At 42.0% G+C, this 22,911-nt stretch overlaps 1 protein-coding gene across 1 annotated transcript in view; it reads right to left on the bottom strand.

Moving 5' to 3' along the window:
• The window catches only part of Kpnb1 (karyopherin subunit beta 1), a 32,893-nt gene that overhangs the window by 6,484 nt on the left and 3,498 nt on the right, over positions 1–22,911 (bottom strand). The window contains exons 4-17 of the mRNA XM_070028205.1: positions 18,134–18,334; positions 16,196–16,348; positions 14,717–14,776; positions 13,130–13,219; positions 12,707–12,817; positions 11,753–11,854; positions 9,728–9,952; positions 8,298–8,489; positions 7,169–7,299; positions 5,678–5,825; positions 5,251–5,322; positions 2,876–3,020; positions 945–1,027; positions 190–297 (exon numbers count right to left, since the gene is read on the bottom strand). Of these exons, the coding sequence (XP_069884306.1) occupies positions 190–297; positions 945–1,027; positions 2,876–3,020; positions 5,251–5,322; positions 5,678–5,825; positions 7,169–7,299; positions 8,298–8,489; positions 9,728–9,952; positions 11,753–11,854; positions 12,707–12,817; positions 13,130–13,219; positions 14,717–14,776; positions 16,196–16,348; positions 18,134–18,334 (1,821 nt within the window). The remainder of the gene's footprint in view (positions 1–189; positions 298–944; positions 1,028–2,875; positions 3,021–5,250; positions 5,323–5,677; positions 5,826–7,168; positions 7,300–8,297; positions 8,490–9,727; positions 9,953–11,752; positions 11,855–12,706; positions 12,818–13,129; positions 13,220–14,716; positions 14,777–16,195; positions 16,349–18,133; positions 18,335–22,911) is intronic.

Below are 22,911 nucleotides of genomic sequence, written 5' to 3'. Positions count from 1 at the left end.
ATCCCCCCCCCCACCCAAACCGAGCACATTCTTTTCATTTAACTTTGCAACCTTTAGAATAATCTGAAAACAAACAATTCCCTTCTTAAAAACCTCACAGCCAGTATTCTCAGAACTTACAACTTCCTGTCAGATATCTAATGTTCAAATTTCGTAACTAGTTAAGCAGATTATGAGCAGATAACTCACCCCCAAGTTCTCCAATAGTAGCTGCATTACCTCATCACAAAAAGGTAAAATGTTAGATTGTAGAGCACGGCATAAATCTCCCACTAATCCCACAGCTGCCAAACAAACCTGCAAAGAATCAAGGAAATAAATCTTTCAAACTTTCTGAAAAGGTTGGTTGTAGGGGCAAGGCATTGTATTATTACTTTAAACCTAATCACTGACCACTATCATTTGAATCTAGAATCAAAGACCACCTCCTCACTGTGATTAATTTTAACAAGCAATATGGCAAGAAAGAAACTAGGATTATCTGAGATATTCACCAGGGATGGTGGTGGAAGAAGTGAGTGGTTTAAGAAAAACAGCTTTGCTCTTTTGGTCGCTGATGGAGTAACTTGGCAGCTGTCTGTCCTTGCATTAGGACCGTCCAGGCAAATAGTCATGTTGTGATCCCTTATCAGGTGGATCCAATATCCTGGTTTTTCATGGACTACTCCAAATCAGACAATCAAGGACTGACTACCTAGGATATAGGAAGCTGATTCTGTCTGTATTACACAAACTATCAGATATAAATGAAAATATATTATTTTGAGGGCTTAGGGATGTAGCTCAGTGGAAAAATGCTTTCCTAGCATGCCCAAGGTCCCAAACTTTAGCACACAAAAACCAAAAATACAACAACAAAAAACCCAAAACCAACCAACACAACAAATTCACCAAAAAATCCCCATACAAAAACCAAAAGTAGTACTCTGAAAAGTATATCCTACCTGGTACTCAGCATAATTTTTCAATCCAATACCCAGGAAGGGTTTAAAGGCTTCCATGTATTTGAGGAACTCACTACCCAACACTGTAATGAAACAAAGTATTAGCTAATGACAGCAACCCGGTTCTCCAAAATGTATTCACTTCTTAATAGGTTGTGTGCAGTTATAAGTTAATTTTCCATTGCAAAGGCTGTCACAGAAGCCAAATTTATAACTGTAGGGAGGGTATAATTCTTATGACACAGAAAGAATATTAATGATCCACATAATGGGATTTTACAGAGGTGAAACAATGGTCTGAAACAGTCCAAGGCACTTCAAAAGCCAATCTACACCACTCCTCTAACCTGATTATATCATCTATGTCAGCCTGCTGGGCCACTCCACCAAGAGTGTCACAAGCCATAGTTTCTGTAACTCAGTGGTATAGTATTTGACCTAATATAAGCAAGGATCTGGATCTAGGTTCAATCCTAACCAACATCCTCACACAAAGGGAAGCAGCCATTCTAACAATGTAGGCTTTTTATGCCAGCAATAGGTCTGGTCCTCAGGAGAGTGGTCCTTAGTTCAAATCACCCCTGAAACATTCAAGATTTCTAAAATGCTGCCTGTGTCCGTCCTATGTGTCTCTGAGCTTTTTTTGCTTGCTCAAAATTAGCACTTAACCAATTCCAGCTTTGAAGTGGTTAAATGGAGAGAAGAACCTCAGGGACTTTCCTGCCCAGGCTAGTTTGAACCATGAATTCTCAGATCTCAGCCTTCTGAGTAGCTTGGAATTACAGGTGTGAGCCATGGGTGACCACTTAGGTTAAGAAGTTAATGTACATTTAATTGGTCCTTCAAAGGGTAAAAAAAGAGCTCCCCCTGAAGCAATTTTGCATTAACAACAACAACAAACTCAGTTAAGTTTTGGAACTCATTGGTCTTTTCATGCTACACTGAAAACCACAATGTGTTAATCCAAGTCCAAAGCACTATAAGCCAAACAAAGAGAAACCAAGACAACAAAGAAATTAAAAACATTTTTTTGGGGGAGGGATAGGATGGGGGGACGGCGGCTGTGGGGCTTGTTTTGGTTTTTATTTTGGGTCCAGTCGTGGGCCTGAACTCTGAGCCTGGGCGCTGCCCCTCAGCTCTTCAGCTCAAGGCTAGCGCTCTACCACTTGAGCCACATCACCACTTCCAGCTTGTTTTTTGCTTATGGGTGCTGAGGAATCGAACCCAGGGCCTCAAGCATGCAAGGCAAGCGCTTTACCACTGAGCCACCTTCCCAGCCCGTGGGGCTTGAACTCAGGACCTGGGTGCTATCTCTGAACCTTTTATTCAAGGCTAGCTCTCTATCACTTTGAGCCACAGCCCCACTTCCAGTTTTTGAGTAGTTAATTGGAGATATAGTCTCATAGGGACTTTTCTGGCTGAGCTGGCTTTTTCAAATCACAATTCTCAGATCTCACCTTCTGAGTAGCTAGGATTACAGGTGTGAGTGAGCCACCAGTGCCTGGCTGAAATTAGAAACTTTCCCAAGAAGAATCTCACCCTAGAACGCATAAAAATCTAACCCCCTCTCCCAGGTCCCTGCTCTTTGTTACTCTGGCCCTGGTTATTGTTATATGGAATCCCTCTCCAACAATGATTAAAGCCTGTCCTGCCTGACTAGGGAAAAAAGAAGAAACATTTGCTTTCTCTGTCCTCAATAGCAAATCTCAATAGAAGAAACATGTTTCAAAGGGAATAAAGAATCTGCTAAGTTTATGATAGAAAAGTTCTCCCCTAAAAAAACAGCACTCCTCTGATAGGTACAAAGTGGTTCCCTATTTACTTGAAGGAGGTTCAATGCAACTACCAACTGACTCATGCCATATTAAAAGAAAACATTCTTCCCTGCAGTCTGAAGTCAGCTCCTAACTGTCTCATTAGTGCTCACTGACCTTCCACCAGTGTGCTGACGGCCATCAGGGCATCCTCTTGCACTCCCCCAGACCCGGCTGTGCTTTGGAACATCCTTAACAGGGAGGCCATGACCACATCAGAAATCTGCAAAGCATCTTGATGTTGTACTTTCCGAAGAACATTCTGTGAAATGAGTAAGAATTTGGGATCTGTTAATTCCAAACCTTTCCAATCAAAGCTCTATACCTTTTTTGCCTCTTTGAAATCAATTAAGTCCCTTGATTTTTCTTTTGGAAAGGCAAAATATACTTTGTGTGCTCAAACCTCGACAGCACAAATTATCTGTAATCAAACATTTACTTTAATTATCTTTTGTTTCTCAATCTACACATAAAGTCATTTCTCTATTACATTTATGCCTATTTGACAGTCTTAATGGAATGAGTTAAATTATTTCAACTTAAAAGACTGACCAATGAAAGTGGCATGTCTGTAATCCTAGCTACTCAGGAAGCTGAGACCTGAGGATCACAGTTCAAATCCAGCCTGGGCAGAAAAGTCCTTGAGACTCTGATCTCCAGTGAACCAGCAAAATCTAGATAGAAGTGGAGCTCTGGCTCAAGTGGCAGAGTATTAGCCATGAATGAAAAAGTTACGTACAGTGCCAGGGCTGAGTTCAAGTCCCCTACACATACACACACATACATACATGCACACACTCACATGAGTTATTTTAGGAGTTTCTAACAAAAAGTAAACATTTCCTACAGTTTAACCCTTTACTTCTTCCATATATACTTAAATTGTCCTTAATCTGTTGTTTTACCTAATGTCACTGAATCTTTCCTACATGTTGTCTGAGAATGGTAACAATAATGATTTAAAATGGAACAAAAGCCGGGTGCTGGTGGATCACGCCTGTAATCCTAGCTACTCAGGAGGCTGAGATCTGAGGATCACAGTTCAAAGCCAGCCCGGGCAGGAGAGACCGTGAGACTCCTATCTCCAATAAACCACCAGAAAACTGGAAGTGGCGCTGTAGCTCAAGTGGTAGAGCGCTTGCCTTGAGCTGAAGAGCTGAGGGACAGCGCCCAGGCCCAGAGTTCAAGCCCCACGACCAACAACAACAACAACAACAACAACAAAAACAAAATAAAATGGAACAAAGAGGGCTGGGAAGGTGGCTCAGTGATAGAGTGCTTGCCTTGCATGCTTGAGACCCTGGGTTCGATTCCTCAGCACCACAAAAGCAAAAAGAAAGAAACCGGAAGTGGCGCTGTGGCTCAAGTGGTAGAGTGCTAGCCTTGAGCTGAAGAGTTGAGGGACAGCGCCCAGGCCCAGAGTTCAGGCCCACGACTGGACCCCCCCCCCAAAGAAAAGGAACAAAAAGAAAAGGGAGTCTGAAAGTAGCTACACTTCCGTTTATTTGGTGGTTAATCAGAGATAAGTGTCTCATGAATTTTCCTACCTATTCTGGGTTCAAACCTTGATCCTCACATATCTGACTACAGTGTAGCTAGGCTTACAGCTGTGAGCCACCAGCACCCCGCTGAGATTCTCATCTCCAATTAATAAGCAAAAAGTGGAAACCAGAGATGTGGCTCAAATAGTTGGGCAAAAAAGATGAGAACAAGAAGCCCTGAGTTCAATTCAAGTAACAGTGCGTGCATATGTGTGCACACATACACACACACAACCAACATAATAAACTAGTCATACAGTGGGGAGAGACTATCATACAATGAGGTATTTCCTTCCTTCCACTGTATACAACAAACTCATCATTCTGAACAGGAAAGGAAGGTGGTGGGAAATTACTCCTCGAATTAGTCAAAGTGCTGGGAATGTGGCTTAACGATAGAGATAGAGTACCTGCCTAACATGCATGGAGTCCTGGGCTTAATTCCTCAGCACCACATCTACAGAAAAAGCCAGAAGTGGTGCTGTGGCTCAAGTGATACAGTGCTAGCCTTGAGCCAAAGAAGCTCAGGGACAGTGCCCAGGCCCTGAGTTCAAGCCCTCCAACTGCAAAAAGAAAAGAAAAAAAAAAGCCGAGCCCTGGTGGCTCACACCTAGCTACTCAGGAGGCTGAGATCTGAGGACCATGGTTCAAAGCCAGCCCTGGCAGGAAAAGTCCCTGAGACTCTTATCTCCAATAAACCACAGGAAGTTGGAAGTGGCACTGTGGCTCAAGTGGTAGAGTGCTTGCCTTGAGCTGAAGAGCTAAGGGACAGTGCCCAAGCCCAGAGTTCAAGCCCCATGACAGACACACACACAAACAAACACAGTCACAGACCAGTCTTGAGAATAGTGTCCAATCAGCATCTCTACACCATTTTTGAGCTCTGTGAGAACATGAGCTTGTCATACTGACTTATTCCCTTCCAGGAGCTACTGAGAGGGCACATCATACCTGAAGAGTTGCGCAGAGTAAAGACTGAAGGTCATTGAACTGGATCCTATCTGATGTGCTCTGGATATGTGACTATAAGAAAAAGAAGAAACCATCATTTTCTAAATGCATATCTTTCACTTTTGATGGGTTTGCTAGGACCACTAAACAATCTTACTAATGATAATTAGGTAAAGGAATTAAAAATGTAGCTGAGATGTACAGTGTAAGAATATGAGTATACAGTGACAAGCAATGCAAATATTAAAGCTGTGGTGGTTTAGTTTTCTTGGTACTAGGATTTGACCCTAAGGCCCCTTCTTCAATGTTGTTATGTTTACTTGTATAAGACCTATACTTTCATGAGAAAAAAGTTAAACATTAAAGAGGGCTGCTTGGTATCAGTAGTGTTTTCTTTCCTCATGGTCATTGGCATGCCAAGGCTTACCTCCATCTGAAGCACCTGCTGTAGTCGTTCCATGATGACCAAAGTTGTTTTTTGAACTGCAGGGTAACAATCCTTGGCACTGTTTTTCACAATTTCCATGAGAGATTCATATGCAGAACTCCTCAGGTTGTTCTGGTGTCCATCAGGTCTGTAAGGAACATATGGTAAAAACCTTAAGAGTCTGAGAGGAAACTAGACAGAAGTAGTTTGCTAGGTAAAGCTGGGTGATGCAATATTTAAAAAAAAAAATCAAAATTTCAATTCTTTTGTGCCAGTTTTTTTTAACATGGTCTCTAGATATGGCTAAACATTTAAATGGGGCCTGGGAATGTGATGTAGTGGTAGAGTGCTTGCCTAGTATGCATGAAGCCCTGGGTTCGACTCCTCAGTACCACATAAACAAACAAAACACCTGAAAGTGGCACAGTGGCTCAAGTGGTGGAGCAAAAGAAGCTCAGGAACAGTGCCAGGCTCCAAGTTCAAGCCCCAGGAGACTGGGGGAGCAGGGAAGGGGAGAGAAAAAAAAGAAGACTGGCACTGCTTTTGCTCTATACCCACCAGCCATGAAGATCACCTTTCTAGAAATTTCCTCCTCCTGTCCATTCCTACCCTCTGATGGGGGTGTTTGTGCAATCAGGAATCCTGTAAACTAGACCCAGAGACGGTGCCCAGGCCATGAGTACTACCTGAGTCATAGCTTCACTTCTGGCCTTTTCTGGTTAATTAAGACTCTCACAGACTGGGGCTGGGAAGGTGGCTCAGTGGTAGAGTGCTTGCCTTGTACACATGAGGCCCTGGGTTCAATTCCTCAGCACCACATAAGCAGAAAAAGTCGGAAGTGGCACTGTGGCTCAAGTGGTAGTGCTAGCCTTGAGCTGAAGAGCTGAGGGACAGCTCCCAGGCCCAGAGTTCAGGCCCAACAACTGACAAAAATAAATAAATAAATAGTTTATGCAGCAAGTTTATAATTTTTTGTGTGTGCATGCTGGTGCTGAGTCTTAAACTCAGGGCTCTGTACTCTCAATCGGCTTTTTGTCATTCACAACTGATGCCCTATGATTTGAGCTGTACCTGTAGTCTCCCAGACTTTTCTGCCTGGTTTGACCTAGAACTTTAATCTTCAGATCTCAGTACCTATCAATTGTATCTACACACTTCATCCAAAAAAATCATAAATAACAGTCACTGATTTGGTGTAGACAAATTCATTACTAGAACCATTATTTTCTTATACAACAGATACTGTGAACTGTCAACAAAGCAAAATGAAAAAAATCTCTCCACAGTCAATTAGAAAGTACAGATTATTCTCAGCTTTTAATTGTAACACAAACAATTCTCTCTTTTTACTTAAATAATCAATCTTGGTAGAATTTTCACAATTCCTTCAGAGCAACTAAAGTAACGTCCTGTTGTAGTTTCTATCAACAAGACAAAAGGCAATAAGAATTGAATGCAAAGACACCACCCCTTTTATGGCTGGTCAGTTACCTGTCTGTGGTCTCTAGGAGCTTCTGAACTATGAGCTCAAATGAAGAAGACAAGCAATATGTGGCTGGTTCTTCTTGATCATCAGCTACATCTGCAGCTTCATAAGCAGCTTCAGCCAGACTAGAGAAGGCCTGAAATGCAGACTTAACTATTAGTCCTGAGGGAACTCTAACATAGGATTATATCATCTTTCTTTGGGATACCTTAAACAGTCTTTTCTGACCTAGAAACAGACCAATTCTGGTAAAGCACCAACATTTCTGCCAAGGTCATCAAGATAATTTAACACTATACAGTTATCTTTAAATTTTAAGCGCTTATTGTTATTTTTTTTTTGTAGGTCATGGGGCTTGAACTCTGGGCCTGAGTGCTGTCCCTCAGCTTTTCAGCTCAAGGCAAGCATTCTACCACTTGAGCTGCAGCGCCACTTCCTGTTTTCTGGTTGTTTATTGGCGATAAGAGTTTCACAGACTTTCCTGCCTGGGCTGGCTTTGAACCACAATCCTCAGATCTCAGCTTCCTGAGTAGCTAGGATTACAGGCCTGAGCCACTGACACCCGGCTAAGTGCTTATTTTTAAGTCTGTCTGTACTGCCTGATAAGCTGCCCAATCCTATAAGCAGCTAAATACTTCCATCTACCACCACTGCCTGCCATTTCATTTTCTACCCCAGGAAGGCTTTTAGATCCACTCCTTCCCCTCCCACACCCCCAAAGGTCCTTAATAAACCACACATTGCCTATAAACTGAGTCAACATGTAGGCTGCCTACCTTTCTTCCCTCTTGATACTTTCTCAGCAACAGTAACTTCTTATAGGCAGTTACTCTCTACCTTGATCAAAACTGCTTGTCCCCAAGCAACTCAAGGAAAAGAGCAAGTCCAGATTGTCTCCTGCTGGGTTGCCATGACTGCTCTAAGTGCTTCGGGAACCAGTCACCATGAGTCAACAGCTCCCACTGGCTCCTACAGTTGGCATCTCCCCCACATTTTAATTGAAGACATTAGAGAAAGGAGATGGTATTCAGAAAAGCCTTCCAGTAAAGTAGATCCATTTCTCTTCTACATCTCCTACTTTTTTGCAAATGGCTCAGGCAAGCTCCTTTTCTCACCACAAAAGAAATCCCTTACCCAGCACACATTTGAAGCCACTCTGGGTTCAGCACTGAGGCCTTCAATCAGACACTGCAGTAGGGGAGTCAAGTAGACATCATTGATAGCCGCTTCAGGAAGCAGTTCACAAATTCTGCCCACAGTCCATGCAGTTGTGTCCCGAACAACCACACTGGGGTCTTTCATTAACTCTATTAGGGTAGGCATAGCCTGAAAACACAATAAAGCAAAACAAAGATACATTTCATACTAATTCTTTTTGGTAGTAATGAGGTTTAAGCTCAGGGCCTTGTACTTGCTAGATCCAGACTGACTTTTTGCAAGTTAATTGGTTTTCATCAAAGTATCACCAAAGTGCTTTTCTTCCTGTCAGTCCTGGGGCTCAAACTCAAGGCCTAAGTGTTGTCCGTGAGCCTATTTGTATTGAAGTCTAGTGCTCTACCACTTGAGTCACAGCACCAGTTCTGACTTTTTCTGAGTAGTTTATTGGAGATAAAACTCTCCTGGACTTTTCGGCCTCGGCTGGCCTTGAATCTATATCCTCAGATCTTAGCCCTTGAGTACCTAGGATTATAGGTACAAGTCACCAGCACCTTGCTTCCAAAATGCTTTGAAATTTCTATCAAAATAAAAAGTCAAACATGATGAACGTTATACTTTCTTCATCAAACACCAGCAGAGTTCTTTAAAGGTTTGAAGAAGTAGTTATGATAGTTACCTTGGCTCTAAGCCTATTTATGCCTCCCACATAGATTGTATAAAAGAGGTGTGCTCAGGCCCAGCTTACTAGGCGAGACTGGGTATTAATAAAGCTCTTTGCCCAGGCTGGCTTCGAACTGTGTGATCCTATCAATCTCTGCCTCCGAGGAAAAAGCTACTGTGGTGTTAGGCTATGGCTGTGCTAGAGGTATGGCTCAAGTAGTAGAATACCAAATTTAAGCACCAGGCTGTTAACTTCATAAGTTCAGTACTGACACCCGCGCCCCCCCCCCCTTAAAGTTACAAGGATAAATACTGAGTTAGGAGTGTCATTTATTATCAGTTGGACACCGAAGGCTCATGGTTTGAAGCCAGGCAGGGCAGGAAAATCAGTGAAACTATTATCTCTAATCATCCAAAAGCTGGAAGTGGCACTGTGATCAAATGGTAAGAGTACCAACCTTGAGCAAAAAGCTAGACAAGAGCCTACACCCTTAGTTTAAGCCCAATAGTGGCATAAATAAACAAGTAAGTAAATCTTACTACTCTGGGCAAGATTAAAATTAATTTTGTTATCAGTATTTTTCATTGTCTAGGTTACATGACTTAAAATTTTAAAAAGTAATAATTATTTGAGAATATTCTGTGTAGATGACTATTTGTAGCTTTGTTTTTTTAGAACTAAAACTACTAAAGCAAAAAAGTGAAAAACTGTGACAATCCCACTTTTTTTCTTCCTCATGGCTCACCTGTATAACTAGTGGTTTGAGCTGATTGGGTTCTGGTCCTTCCAAGATACAGCCAAAAGCCATCACTGCTGCATCCCGGTATCGCCAATCCGGGTTCTTGATGTGTTCTTTAATGAAGGGGAGGACATGTGGCACAATGTCATCTTCACAGCAGGTGGACAGAAGCATGAGGCATACTCCTGCAGCTTTGCAGGGGTTCCAGTCATCATCATCATCGTTTTCGTCCTGGTGAAAGAATATGGCTCTATGTGGTTCAATGAATTCTCAAAAAGGTCTTTGAATACTCCCATATAACTGTAGAATTTAAACCTCAGCGAAGTAAATATAAAATCCACAAAGTTTCATCACAGCACAGCCTTTGTTAAACTAAGACACTGAAGGAGGAAGAGTCTACTTAGTATTATATCCAACACAGTACTATATCCAGAAAACAGTGAGAATGAACCAACTTCAAGTACATGTAATGACAACAATGAATGAATACCATGAACGTAAAGACTGAAGCGAACATAGATGTTTTCTAGTGCTCAAAGTCACTAGCATTGTTCCTTCAAAAACTCTTTAAAAATATTTCACATGCACTGAAAGAAATCAAAATGATGGGGGCTGGGAAGGTGGCTCAGTGGTAGAGCACTTGCCTTGCATGCATGAGGCCCTGGTTCGATTCCTCAGCACCACATAAGCAAAAAGAAAAAAGCCGGAAGTGGCGCTGTGGCTCAGTGGTAGAGCGCTAGCCTTGAGCTGAAGAGCTGAGGGACAGCGCCCAGGTCCAGAGTTCAAGCCCCCCAACCGGACCCCAAAAAAAAGAAAAAAAAAAAAAAAAGAATCAAAGTGATGGGGGAAAAAAACCTTCTCAAACACCACACCAAGAAAAATTGTGATGCCCAAAATTAGAACAATAGTAACCAAAGCAAAATTCTTATAAAAGAACTTCTTTATTTATTCACTAGTTCATGACATGTTCTTTGACTTTTTTTCCCCCTTTCAGTGTCAGTCCTGAGGCTTGACTCAGGGCCTAGGTTCATAAGGCCTGGAGTTCAAGAAAAAAAAAAAAAAGGATTGTAGTTAATTTACATCCAGCCTCATAGCAATGAAAAAATACCAATCTAGGGCTGGGAAGGTGGCTCAGTGGTAGAGTGCTTGCCTTGCATGCAAGAGGCCCTGGGTTCAATTCCTCAGCACCACATAAGCAGAAAAAGCCAGAAGTGACACTGTGGCTCAAGTGGTAGAGTGCTAGCCTTGAGCTGAAGAGCTGAGGGACAGCACCCAGGCCCAGAGCTCAGGCCCCATGACTGGCAAAACAAACAAACAAACAAACAAAAAAAAACAATCTACCATATTTTCATGAAGATATCACAGATAAAGTAGCAGTCTTTTTGTTTGGGTCAGTTGTGGGGCGTGATCTCTGCACCTGGGGCCTGTCCCTGAGCTCTTTTAGCTTTATCACATGAGGCACAGTACCACTTCAGATTTTCTGGTGGTTAATTGGAGGCAAGAGTCTCACTGACTTTCCTGCTTGGGCTGGCTCAAGTGGCGATCCTCAGATCTCAGCCTCCTGAGTAGCTAGGATTACAGGTGCAAGCCACCAGTTACCAGCTGGTAGCACTCTATTACTAGAAAGAACCTCAAGGACCTTCCTACAAAGGCTGGCTGTGAACCACAATTCTCGTATCTCAGCTTCCTGAGTAGCTAGGATTACAGGTGTGAGCCACTGACGCCTGGCTCATTGTTCTTTATTGCCATTGTACAGAATCACATCCCCTGTTATACTGTGACCAATGTAGTACTAAGGAAATTAGGGCAGTGTGTGTGTGTGGTCTGTTCCCAATCAAGATATATGATACATTTAGATCAATTTTTCTCCAAATAATCCTAGGGAATCTTCAGACCCAGCACAGCTATTCCTGAATCATCCAGAACAGATAGTTGAGAGGCTGCCAAGTTCCTCTAAGGTAACTGTTGCACAGCAAACCAACACCGTAAAGAAGCTTCCGCAGCTTACCTAGTAAGACCTGGAAGGCTCACCTGTTTTGTCAGGGTCTGTGTGAGAATGGGAACTAGGTACTGTAGTGCTCCCTTGGCATAAAATTTGCTGGTGTGCTCAGGGGGCCGTCCTTGTTCTGCTGCCTGAAGAGAAACAAAGGAATTTTTAGACAAAAACCAACAAGCTATAATACTAAAGACATGTGGGAATTTCCCCAGTGTCTGTACCATATATGTAGGGCCAATAGCAATAGTCAAAGTGATTTTGAAGGTGCTTATTTTTTAGTCTGCAATTAGGGCCTTGGTGCTATCTGAGCTTCCTGGCTCAAGGCTAGCATTCTACCAACTTAAGCCACAGCACCAATCCAGCTTTTTGTTTGTTAATTGGAGATAAGAAACTCATGGACTATCTTGTCCAGGTTGGCCTCAAACATAATCCTCAGATCTCAGCCTCCTGAGTAGCTAGAATTACAGGCATGAGCCACTAGCATCCAGCTACAAACTTCAAATTTATATATATTAATTTAGCATCATGAGACATGTAAAATTTATATAATATTTTAAAAGTACCAAGTTAGAAATAAAATTTAAATTTCAAGTTTTCTGAGTGAATGACTCCTTTTTTCCCTCATATGTGACTGTCACCAGTTATGAAATGATCAGTTCTACAGACTGGGTTGCATAAAAACCTCCAAAACTAAATAATTCAGTATCAAATATCACCTCAGTAAGCTTACAACACATTGCCCCCTTGTGTTCATAGTGGCAATATCAGTATGGACAGTAAGTCATGTCTAATATTGGCAAAAGCATAAGCTGCCTCTCCAGGGACTTTTCTCCTTCATTAGCTATCTTGGATACAAGAAAAATGAATATTTCTACAAACTGAGATATCGTCCCAGCCCAGGCAGAGTAAAAATTTTTCTGAAGGAAAGGAGGCCCTTTTCAGAGCCCAGGTAAAACAGCTCTCCCTATGGAAACACTGCCCAGGCTTACCTCTGAAGCCTCAATGGCCAAATCCATTTCCTCATCGCAGACATTGGACCAGAATTCTATCCCTTGTAGGGCCACTTCATCAATGTCACTTTTCATTGCTTCAATTGTGATCTTAAGGGGGGAAAATTGACAACCAGAACTTAAGTACTGACTCAAGTTACAGAACCTTCCCAAAGACATTAAAGTTGCAAAATACAATTTATAAAGCAAAATCTGAAATAAAAGGCAGAAATAAGTGTTAAAAAAACTTAACAGTAAAGAGATAGCACAAGTCTTGGCACATCATTAGTGACTTTAAAACTCCCAGATTCAAGAAATTGTTTTCATTTTATAACATTAAGTTTTAAAAAAACCACACAGAATTGCAAATGAGCAACGAAGAATGATGCGCTCTGTCATTAGGTACAAGTTCAAAATACTTACTGCAAAAAGAGCAGGACCCATATAGGTTTCCATGTACTGATAATACAAAGACATTATCTTCACCAGATTCTGTAAAGCAGCCACTCGTACCTTTTAAGGAAAAGCAAATTTAACAATTTACAAACTAACAATGTAATTTACCGTTCAAAGGAAATCTCCAAAGGGCTAATACAGCAAAGGTTTTCATTTCCCCCCCAAATCGACTGTTCCTTTCACCTTTCATTTTCTACAGTTTCTCATTCCATCTGTTTCTTTGCTAGTACCAAAGTTTCAACTACCTACACAGCTGATACTCTACCACTTGAGCTGAGACTCCAGCAGGGCTTCCTGTTGGTTAATGAGACAGACTCAAGGACTTTCTGTACTGGCTCTCAAACCATTATCCTCTGGTTCTGTCTACAGACCAGCAAGGATTACAGGCATGAGCCATGGGCACAGGCTCATTCCTTTTGTTTGTGCCAATACTGGGACTTGAACTCAGGACTCATACTAAGCTTTTTCCACTCACAGCTGGAGCTCTTGATCCATGCTCCTAATTCTGTTTACTTTCTGGTTCACAGGAGGTAAGAATCTCCCAGATTTGTCTGCTCAGGCTAGCTTCACACCCTGATCATCAGATCTTAAGCCTCTTGAATAGCTTATTTTATTTTTATTTTGTCTGGGCCTGGGCACTGTCTCTGAGCTCTTCAGCTCAAGGCCAGTGCTCTACCACTTAAACCACAGCACCACTCCCAGTTTTCTGGTGGTTACTTGAAGATGAGTTTCAGAGTTTCCTGCCCAAGGCTGGCTTTGAATCTCGACACTCAGATCTCAGCCTCCTGAGTTGCTAGGATTACAGGTGTGAGCTACTGGCGCCCGGCAATAGCTTATTATTTTTTGGCCAGTACTGTGGTTTGAACCCAGGGTGCTCACACTTGTTTGCTCAGCTGGCACACTCCAACTTGAACCTTGCCTCTAATTCACTACTTTTCTTTATTGGTGCTTGTGAACCCACCATCATAGAGCTGAAGCTCAATAATGATATGAAGATTGAAAAATACTAATTTCACTGATTTCAAGGGCTAATATAGGCTACAGCAATAATACTACAGCTGTTCCCATGACAGTAAAACAGTCACGTGAATAAACTATGGCATTAAAAGGGCAAATGTGATTAAAAACCCTATCCTCCTAAATAATTTAAGAGAAGAGGTGCTTCAGTTATGTATATCAAAGGATAATTTTTCCATATTGGCCAAATGTTTCTTTTTTTTTTTTTGGTCAGTCATAGGGCCTGAACGCTGTCCCTCAGCCCTTCAGCTCAAGGTGAGCGCTCTACTACTTTAGCTACAGTGCCACTTCTGATTTTCTAGTGGTTTATTGGAGATAAGAGTTTCATGGACTTTCCTGCCCGGACTGGCTTTGAACCATGATCCTCAGATCTCAGCCTCCTGAGTAGCTAGGATTATAGGCATGAGCCACCATCGCCCGGCTTAGCCAAATGTTTCTTTAATCCACTAGTGCCATATATTTTAAACTATATGCAGAAGTTCGGATTTCCTAGCCAAGATATAAAAGAAATAACTTTTAATACAAACTCATACATACCCTTGTATCTGGACATTGTGTGGCTTCACAGACCACCTGCATAATAAAGTGCCTTTCAGACTGCAGAAGAGTAAAGACAAAAAGTATTAGGAAAGGATACACAGTACACCAGAAGACCTCAGGACTCTCCAAGGAAACCCTGTCATCGCCTGAGGTCCCCACATAACTGATACAATCTAACAGGTCTTCTTTAAGGCAGTGGTGTTACCAAGAAAGCTATGAGTTTGTCTCCAGTGCCTGCTATATAACCTGCTCTCTAAGGAAGTCCCTGTCTCTTAATTTAGAAAATGACCTTCACAAACAAGATTTCAGGGAAAGAATAGACAAGGAAACCAGGTCACAAAAATTGCTGGCTAAAAGAAAAAAACAAAAATCGACATCTAGAAAAACCCATTTCCTTTTTTTTTTAAATTTTAGAAGAATTAAAAACTACTTTAAGATACCAAATTTGCTTGGAAGAACTAAGTGGTGAACCTTGCTAAATCTGTAATCTAAAAGGGCAACCCTGCTGCTTTCTAATAAAAACTGTAGCTTCTCAGATTCCCTGGCTCTATTACTCTAAGATCAAGAAATGGCAAAAATCTGAGCCAAGACACCAACAAATCTAAATACAAAAATATTTCCCAATCATATGATCTGATATATCAGTTCCAAATCTGGGTATAGCCAAAAACAATCGGTACACCCATGTTCCTAAAAACACTAAACATAGCCTTCTACAAAAAGGTGAAAGCCACCTAAACAACTGTCAATTAACAGAAAACAGTACATATAAAGGCCTAACACTCAGTCTTACAAATAAAATTCTGGGGTTGGGAAGGTGGCTCAGTGGTAGAGCACTTGCCTTGCATGTATGAGGCCCTGGGTTCAATTCCTCAGCACCACATAAGCAGAAAAAAAAAAAAAGCTGGAAGTGGCGCTGTGACTCAAGTAGTAGAGTGCTAGCCTTGAGCGGAAGAGCTGAGGGACAGCACCCAGGCCCAGAGTTCAGGCCCCATGAGGGGACTCCCCATGCCCCTGCCCACCTCCTCCCTCCCCCACCCCCCTCCGCCAAAAAAAAGAAGTAAAAGATTAAAAAAAATAATTCTGACATATGCTGTAAGAAGGTGAGGCTTGAGGACATGCAAAGTAAATTAAGGTAATCAAAATACTGTCTGACATTGTTTATATGTTATCTATAGTTGTCAAAACAGACAGGAACAGAAAGAATGAATGCCAAAAGCGGAGGAAGAAAGAAATGGAGTCTTTTTTTGAACAAAACATAAAGTTCTTCAAAATACTCTACTCCCATACTTATGCCTTATGAGAAATGGCAAATACCTACTACTTCATGGACTGATCTCCCACAACACAAATCTCAATATGGAGACAAATGCTTCTAAACAAGATCAAACTTTCTAAATCATAAAAACAATGCTTTCAATTAATTCTTTGATCTTTCATTCTCAAACTCATACCACTTGTCACACAAAAACCCACCTCTTTGTCAAAGTTTGCTTTGGTGAACTCCAGTGAGTTCAGGAGTGCATTAGTAGCAGCTAGCTTCACATTATTACTAGGCTCTTCTTTTCTCATTCCCTGGATTATGGCAGTCAGAATCTCATTGGATTTATCCTGTAGCTGCTCTGGATCCTAAAAAAAGAAGAAGTGCAATGAACATAATTTCACAATTAGCCATTCCTTTTAATTTGAAAATCTACTCTCTATAAGCATCGTGATTCTAATCTTTCCCCACACATTTCCATTTAGAGATAGTAATGCAAAGCACCTGCAAAATATCCCATAGGAACAGCAGTTCAGAATGGATTATGGTTCAAAGCCAGCCTGGGCAGAAAAGTCCATGAGAGTCATATCTCTAATAAACCACCAGAAAACAGGAAAAGGCACTGTGGCTCTTAGTGATAGAGCACTAGCTTTGAGTGAAAAAGCTCAGGGACAGTGCCCAGGCCCTGAGTTCAAGCCCCACTACCAACAGAAATCAAAAAGGTACTTTATTTGCATGTATGAAAAGAAAACAAGTGGAAATTCCCATTAAATAACTAATGTTTGCTTTAAAGTTTCTATTCAGGTTGAGCATGAGCCCCTAAATTTGATTCCCAGTATCATGAAACAAAATAAAACAAAGCCAGGAGCTGGTGGTTCATGCTTATAATCCTAGCTACTCAGGAGGCTGAGGTCTGAGGATCATAGTTCAAAGCTGGCCTGAGAGCAGTATGTCCAAGAGACTTAACTACCAAAAAAGCAGGAAGTGGAGCTGTGGACAAGTGGTAGAGTGCTAGCCTTGAACACAAAAGCTCAGAGACAGCATCCAAATCCCCAAGTTCAAGCACCTGGACCAGCATTTACACACACATACCACCACCACCACCAAAACATGAAGTTTCTCTAAGCACATGGATTCAGTTATTTATGCTGGGGATCTTTGGTGCTTGGGGACTTACACATGCTAAGCAGGAATGAACACCAAGCTACACCTAGCCCGACTACTGCCCCTGCCCGCTTGCCCAGATCCTGAGGCTTGAACTCTGGGTCTGGGTACTGTCCCTGAGCTGTTGTGCTTAAGGATAGAACTCTACCACTTGAGCCACAGCACCACTTCAGGCTTGTAGTTAATTGGAAAGCAGCTTGTAGTTAATTGGAAAAGTCTAACAGACTTTCCTCTTTCCTGCCTGAGCTGGCTTTGAATAGCAATTCTCAGATCTCAACCTCCTGAGGAGCTTACAGAAGTGAGCAATGGGCACTTGGCCCCAGCCATAAGTTTTGTTTTTTTTTTGGTGCCAGTCCTTAGGATCTGGGCACTGCCCCTGAGCTTTTTCTGTTCAAGATTAGCACTATACTACTTGAACCACAGGCTCCACTTTTGGCTTCTTAGTGGTTAATTGGAAACAGGAATCTGTTCTGCCCTAGTTGGCTTTAAACACGGATCCTCAGATCTCAGCCTCTTGAGTAGCTTTAATTTTTCATTATGAACTTCCTTTTCTTCACAGTATGATTTGTAATTTGATGAGAGGTCTAAATTAACAAACAAAAGTTGTATCTTCAAAATACTGAAGCAGCCTGTTTTTCATTTTTCTTCTTGATTTGACAATGTTTTGTTTTTTTTGGGGGGTCGGTCATGGGGCTTGAACTCTGGGCTTGGGTGCTATCCCTCAGCTCTTCAGCTCAAGGCAAGCGCTCTACCACTTGAGCCACATGCCACTTCCGGTTTTCTAGTGGTTTATTGGAGATAAAGAGTCTCATGGAGTTTCCTGCCCGGGCTGGCTTTGAACCACAATCCTCAGATCTCAGCCTCCTGAGTAGCTAGGATTACAGGCATGAGCCACCAGCGCCCGGCTTGACAGAGAAATTCTGTTATACATGTCATAACTAGAAGGAGTGAGAAAGTATACAGATTAGAAACATTAGGCAAGCACTTACTATATCTTGGCAGATGTAACCGATAGCTTCCAATGTTGACTCTTTCATGTGTTCTGTGCTATTGGGGTTTGTAACATTAGCCACTAGTTGAGGAATGAGTTCTGGCCACTGGTTTACTGGTATCTCTGCACAAGCAATACCAGCCACACACTGGGAGGCAGAGCTAGGCCGGTAAGTTTCTGTGCCCAAAGTCTGCAAAACCTGAGGGAAAAATGGGACAAAACATCAACTTGTAGCACTAAAGTGAATATTTTCTGTGCAACATGTCCTCCACACCAGTGCCTGATTTCTGTTCTCCCTACCCCACACAAAGCCAACTACAGTACCAGCAATAAGCATTCTCAACAGAGGCAAACCATCCCTTACCACCAACTGGAACTGTCTAAAAACACCCCATATCAACAGTCACATAAGTAAGAAACTAGGAGGGGGTGGGGGGAAAAACGACAAAATTCATCTTCCAGGCTCCTTGGTGGATTGTTTTGTGGGCACTAAGGCTGTGACTAGGGCACTCAATGGGCCTGATGCACAATAGGTCACTCTCTATCCTGGTTCATAGTGGCATGAGAAACAAACCTACTTTCTGGTCACAAACGTAACATGGAAAGGCCTTACGCAAGCAGTGATACTAAAGGAATAGCTACTCATAGTACAAAGAACTAAGAGCTAAGCTTTATTTAACTTCTAGTCTGAAAGAATTCATTCTAGGGGCTGGGAAGGTGGCTAGTGGTAGAGTGCTTGCCTCACATGAGGCCCTGGGTTCAATTCCTCAACACCACATAAAAAGAAAAAGCTGAAAGTGGTGCTGTGGCTCAAGTGGTAGAGCGTTAACCTTGAGCTGAAGAGCTGAGGGACAGTGCCCAGGCCCAGAGTTCAGGCTCCAGGACCAACCAAAAAAAAAAAAAAGAATTCATTCTATTTTCTATTTGTTTAAGAACCAAAGAACTGGTCTCTTAACACCAACAGAAGTGGTAGTCACATGCCAACTGGAGATCCATTTGTCATTAGGCACATCTCGAAAATGGTAACCACAAAAGCATTTATTTAAAAGCTCTGTGAAGGTGCAAGTTCAGATAAAGTATGAAGCCACAACTGACTCAGAGTTAACCATTACCATGATCAGCTAATTTAGTCCATGAACTCACTAAGAATCACTAGTCCCATCAAAGGCAAACAGTTAACTGTTCCTGGCATGAGCACAGGACAAAGAATAGCTGTCAGACATTCAGGCCAGCTCTGCTGACTGGGTCAGGTCACTTAGTAGTCTGCTTTGTAGCTATTAGCTAATAATGAACCTCCCCCCCATTTTTTTTTTTTTTTTTTTGCAGTTCTGGGATTTCTCTTAATTCTGTATTCCTTCATCTGTCTCGGCCCACCTAGACAGCTCCACCTAATAACCAACAGTTCTTTGTGAATAAAAATTATGTCAAAGATAGGAAGGTAGTGAGGGGAAAAAAAAGTGCCAAATTCTTCAAAATGTCACAGGCTGGATATTAGCACAAATATAATTCAAGTTCTAGTCCATAATGCCTTTCGGAGAATCAGGCAGATTGAATCTGAAAATTTTAACTCACAAGTAAAAACTGTACTTATTTATGAGGTACCACGTGATGCTGCAATACATGTATGCACTGTATAAAGTTCAAACAGAGGTAAGCATCTCTGTAATGAAGCATTTATCATTTCTCTAGTGAAACACTCAATCTTTTTCTAGCTTTTTTTAGCGTATGGTGGTCCTGGGGCTTGAACTCAGGGCTGGATGTCCCTGAGTTGAGAATTGAGAATTGAGAATGCTCAATTCTAGCATTCTACCATTTCAGCCACAACTCCACTTCTGGTTTTTTGCTGGTAGAGTCCCAGACTTTTCTGCCCATGCATGAGCTATTCATCCCTGCTCTTCTGGTATAATTATAATTATCCCATTGTATAATAGGACTCCAATGTTTTTGCCACTTAGCAATAACTTAGCACCTTGCACCAAACTTTCCCCATCCCTATTTGTCCTTAGTCCCAACTACTTGGAGGGCTGGGCACTGGTAGCTCACATATGTAATTCTAGCTACTCAGGAGGCTGAGATGTGAGGATTATGGTTCAAAGCAAGCCCAGAGAGATAAATCTGAGGCTCCCCAACTTCCTGAAAAACCTGAATGGAAATGGTGTGTGTGTATGTGGTTAGAGTGACAGAGCGCCAGCCAGCCTTGATCAAAAGTGCCAAGCAAGGACTTCAGGCTCTGAGATCAAGTCCCTGTTCAAAGAGAAAAAAACAAAGCTTGCTCAATTGCATCTCAATAATATCTGGACTTTTAGGGGCTGGGAAGGTGGCTCAGTGGCAGAGTGCTTTCGCATGCATGAAGCCCTGGGGTTCTATTTCTCAGTATCAAATAAGCAGAAAAAGTCGGAAGTGGCACTGTAGCTCACATGGTAGCCTCTTCAGCCTTGAGCTGAAGAGCTGAGGGACAGCACCCATGCCCAGAGTTCAGGCCCTGCAACCAACCAACCAACCAACCAACAAAAACCTATCTGGATTTTTAAAAAACAACTACCAGCACTGTATGAATTTCGTAGGAAAGGAAAGATCAAGGTTACCTGCCAACTTGGTGAGGCATTACTGTATTGCCTAGACTGGTCATGAACTCCTAAAGGTCAGGTCAAGTGATCCTTCTGCCTCAGCCTCCTCAAGTAAACTAGGATGACAAGTGTGTGCTTTTCATATATACTCAATCATATCCATGTTAAGAGAGATGTGCCAAGGCGGGATGCTGTTGACTACCACCTAATCCTAGCTACTCAGGAGGCTGAAATCTGAGGATCATGGTTCAAAGCCAGCCCAGGTAGGAAAGTCAGTGAGACTATCTCCAATTAACCCCCTGAAAACTGGAAGTGATCCTGTGGTTCAAAGTGATAGAGCACTAGCCTTGAGCAAAAAAGCTCAGAGACAGTGCCCAGGTCCTGAGTTTAAGTCCCACAACTGACAAAAAAGAAAAAAAGATTTCCAGGGTTGGCATACACTTCATTTATGCCAAAGAGCTGAGGGGAGAAAGCTAAAAAATCATCACATAAACAGATCTAATGCGGAAACAGCTATACATACTCCAAACAAGATTTGATGGATTTTTGTTGTTGTTGTTGGTCATGGGGCCTGAACTCTGGGCCTGGGTACTGTTCCTCAGCTCTTCAGCTGTAGACTAGCACTCTCACTTGAGCCTCAGCCCCACCTCCGGCTTTTTCTGCTTAAGTGGTGCTGAGGAATGGAACTGAGTGAGGGCCTCATTCATGCAAGGCAAGCACTCTACCACTAAACCACCATCCCAGCCACAAGGATGGATTTTTTTTTTAACTTTAATTTCTTGTTATGGGCACCTCAAAGTACAACTAGGAAAAGAAATACACAAAAGGAAGATAAGCATTTGCTTTAAGGGCCACTACCTAAAGCTAATACCTAGAACCAGGAAACAACAAATGATTTATGTGTAGCATTATAAAACCCAGGAAAGATTATGACTGTACAGATATTTACTTCCCATCCTGAGCCATACCATGTTATACAGGGCAGTAATGAACTTCATTAATTAAAAACAAAAACGTAAACTTGTCTATGTAATATTTTGAATCATTTGCTTTGACTAAAATTATGGATTAGTCATTAATTATGGATTTGTAATTTAACAAGTCACAAGAATGACATGAGGTAAAACATTTTCTCCAAAATATCACCTCATGGTCCAAACACCTTGGAAAAAGTCAGGTATTTCTTTCTTTCTTTTTTGGAACGTTGTGGGGCCTGAACTCTGGTTCTGGGCACTGTCCCTCAGCTCCTCAGCTCAAGACCAGCACTCTACCACTTGAGCCACAGTGCCACTTACAGCTTTTTCTGCGTAAGTGGTGCTGAGGAATGGAATCCAGGGCCTCATGTATGCGAGGCAAGCACTCTACCACTCAGCCATCTTCCCAGCCCCAAAGTCAGGTATTTGTAAAGAATGTTTTTCATTATTTATTAAATAGATAAAGAAGCAAAACATCACTTAATTTTTGGACTTTGTGTAACTGTGCGTAAGTCCTATCTACAAGGAAGTGGAGGTATGGCTCATGTGGTAGAACATTAGCTTTTAGGAAAAAAAGCCAAGCAAAGATATGAGGCCTTGAGTTGAAGCCCCCATATTGGCACAAAAAAACAAAATAAAAAACAGAACCATCAAAACCATCTACAACACGAACTATCTGTAATCTCAGCTACTTGGGAGGCTGAGAATAAAGAGAATCAAGGTTCACAGGAAGGTCCCCCTTTTCAACCCATGGTTGAACACAATGGCATACATCTATTACAAGCTACATGGAAGCCCAAGATTGGGAGAACTGCAGTGCCAAAGTGTGTGAAGCCCAAAGTAGGTGACAGCTCAGGTCTGTGCCTATCCAGAAAGTAAGATCCAATTCTAAAAATAATCAGTGAAAAACTTGGCTGGAGGCATGGCCCAACAGTATAGTGCCTATCTCATGAAGCCTTTGGTAGAAACTCCTAGTACTGGCCCAAACAAAAAAACACCGAGCCTTACTCTAGAGCTTTCAAGACAGAATTTCCAGAGCACTTGAAAACATATTTTACCCTCACAGATGCTTTACACATTAGGCACATGTTAGACAAGTGAGCTTAAACCCTTCACCTGAGTTTTTCCTGTTTTTTTTTTGTTTGTTTGTTTTTGGTCAGTCATGAGGCTTGAACTCAGGGCCTGGGTGCTTTCCAAGTTTTTTCACTAAGGCTAGCACTCTACCACTTTGAACC

This window comes from Dipodomys merriami, unplaced genomic scaffold (genome assembly GCF_024711535.1).
Source record: "Dipodomys merriami isolate MVZ:Mamm:240054 unplaced genomic scaffold, mDipMer1.0.p SCAF_19, whole genome shotgun sequence".
In the NCBI taxonomy this organism is placed as follows: Eukaryota; Metazoa; Chordata; class Mammalia; order Rodentia; family Heteromyidae; genus Dipodomys; species Dipodomys merriami.
The sequence above is the reverse complement of the archived record's forward strand: the minus strand, read 5'-3'. Positions and strand labels throughout refer to the sequence as shown.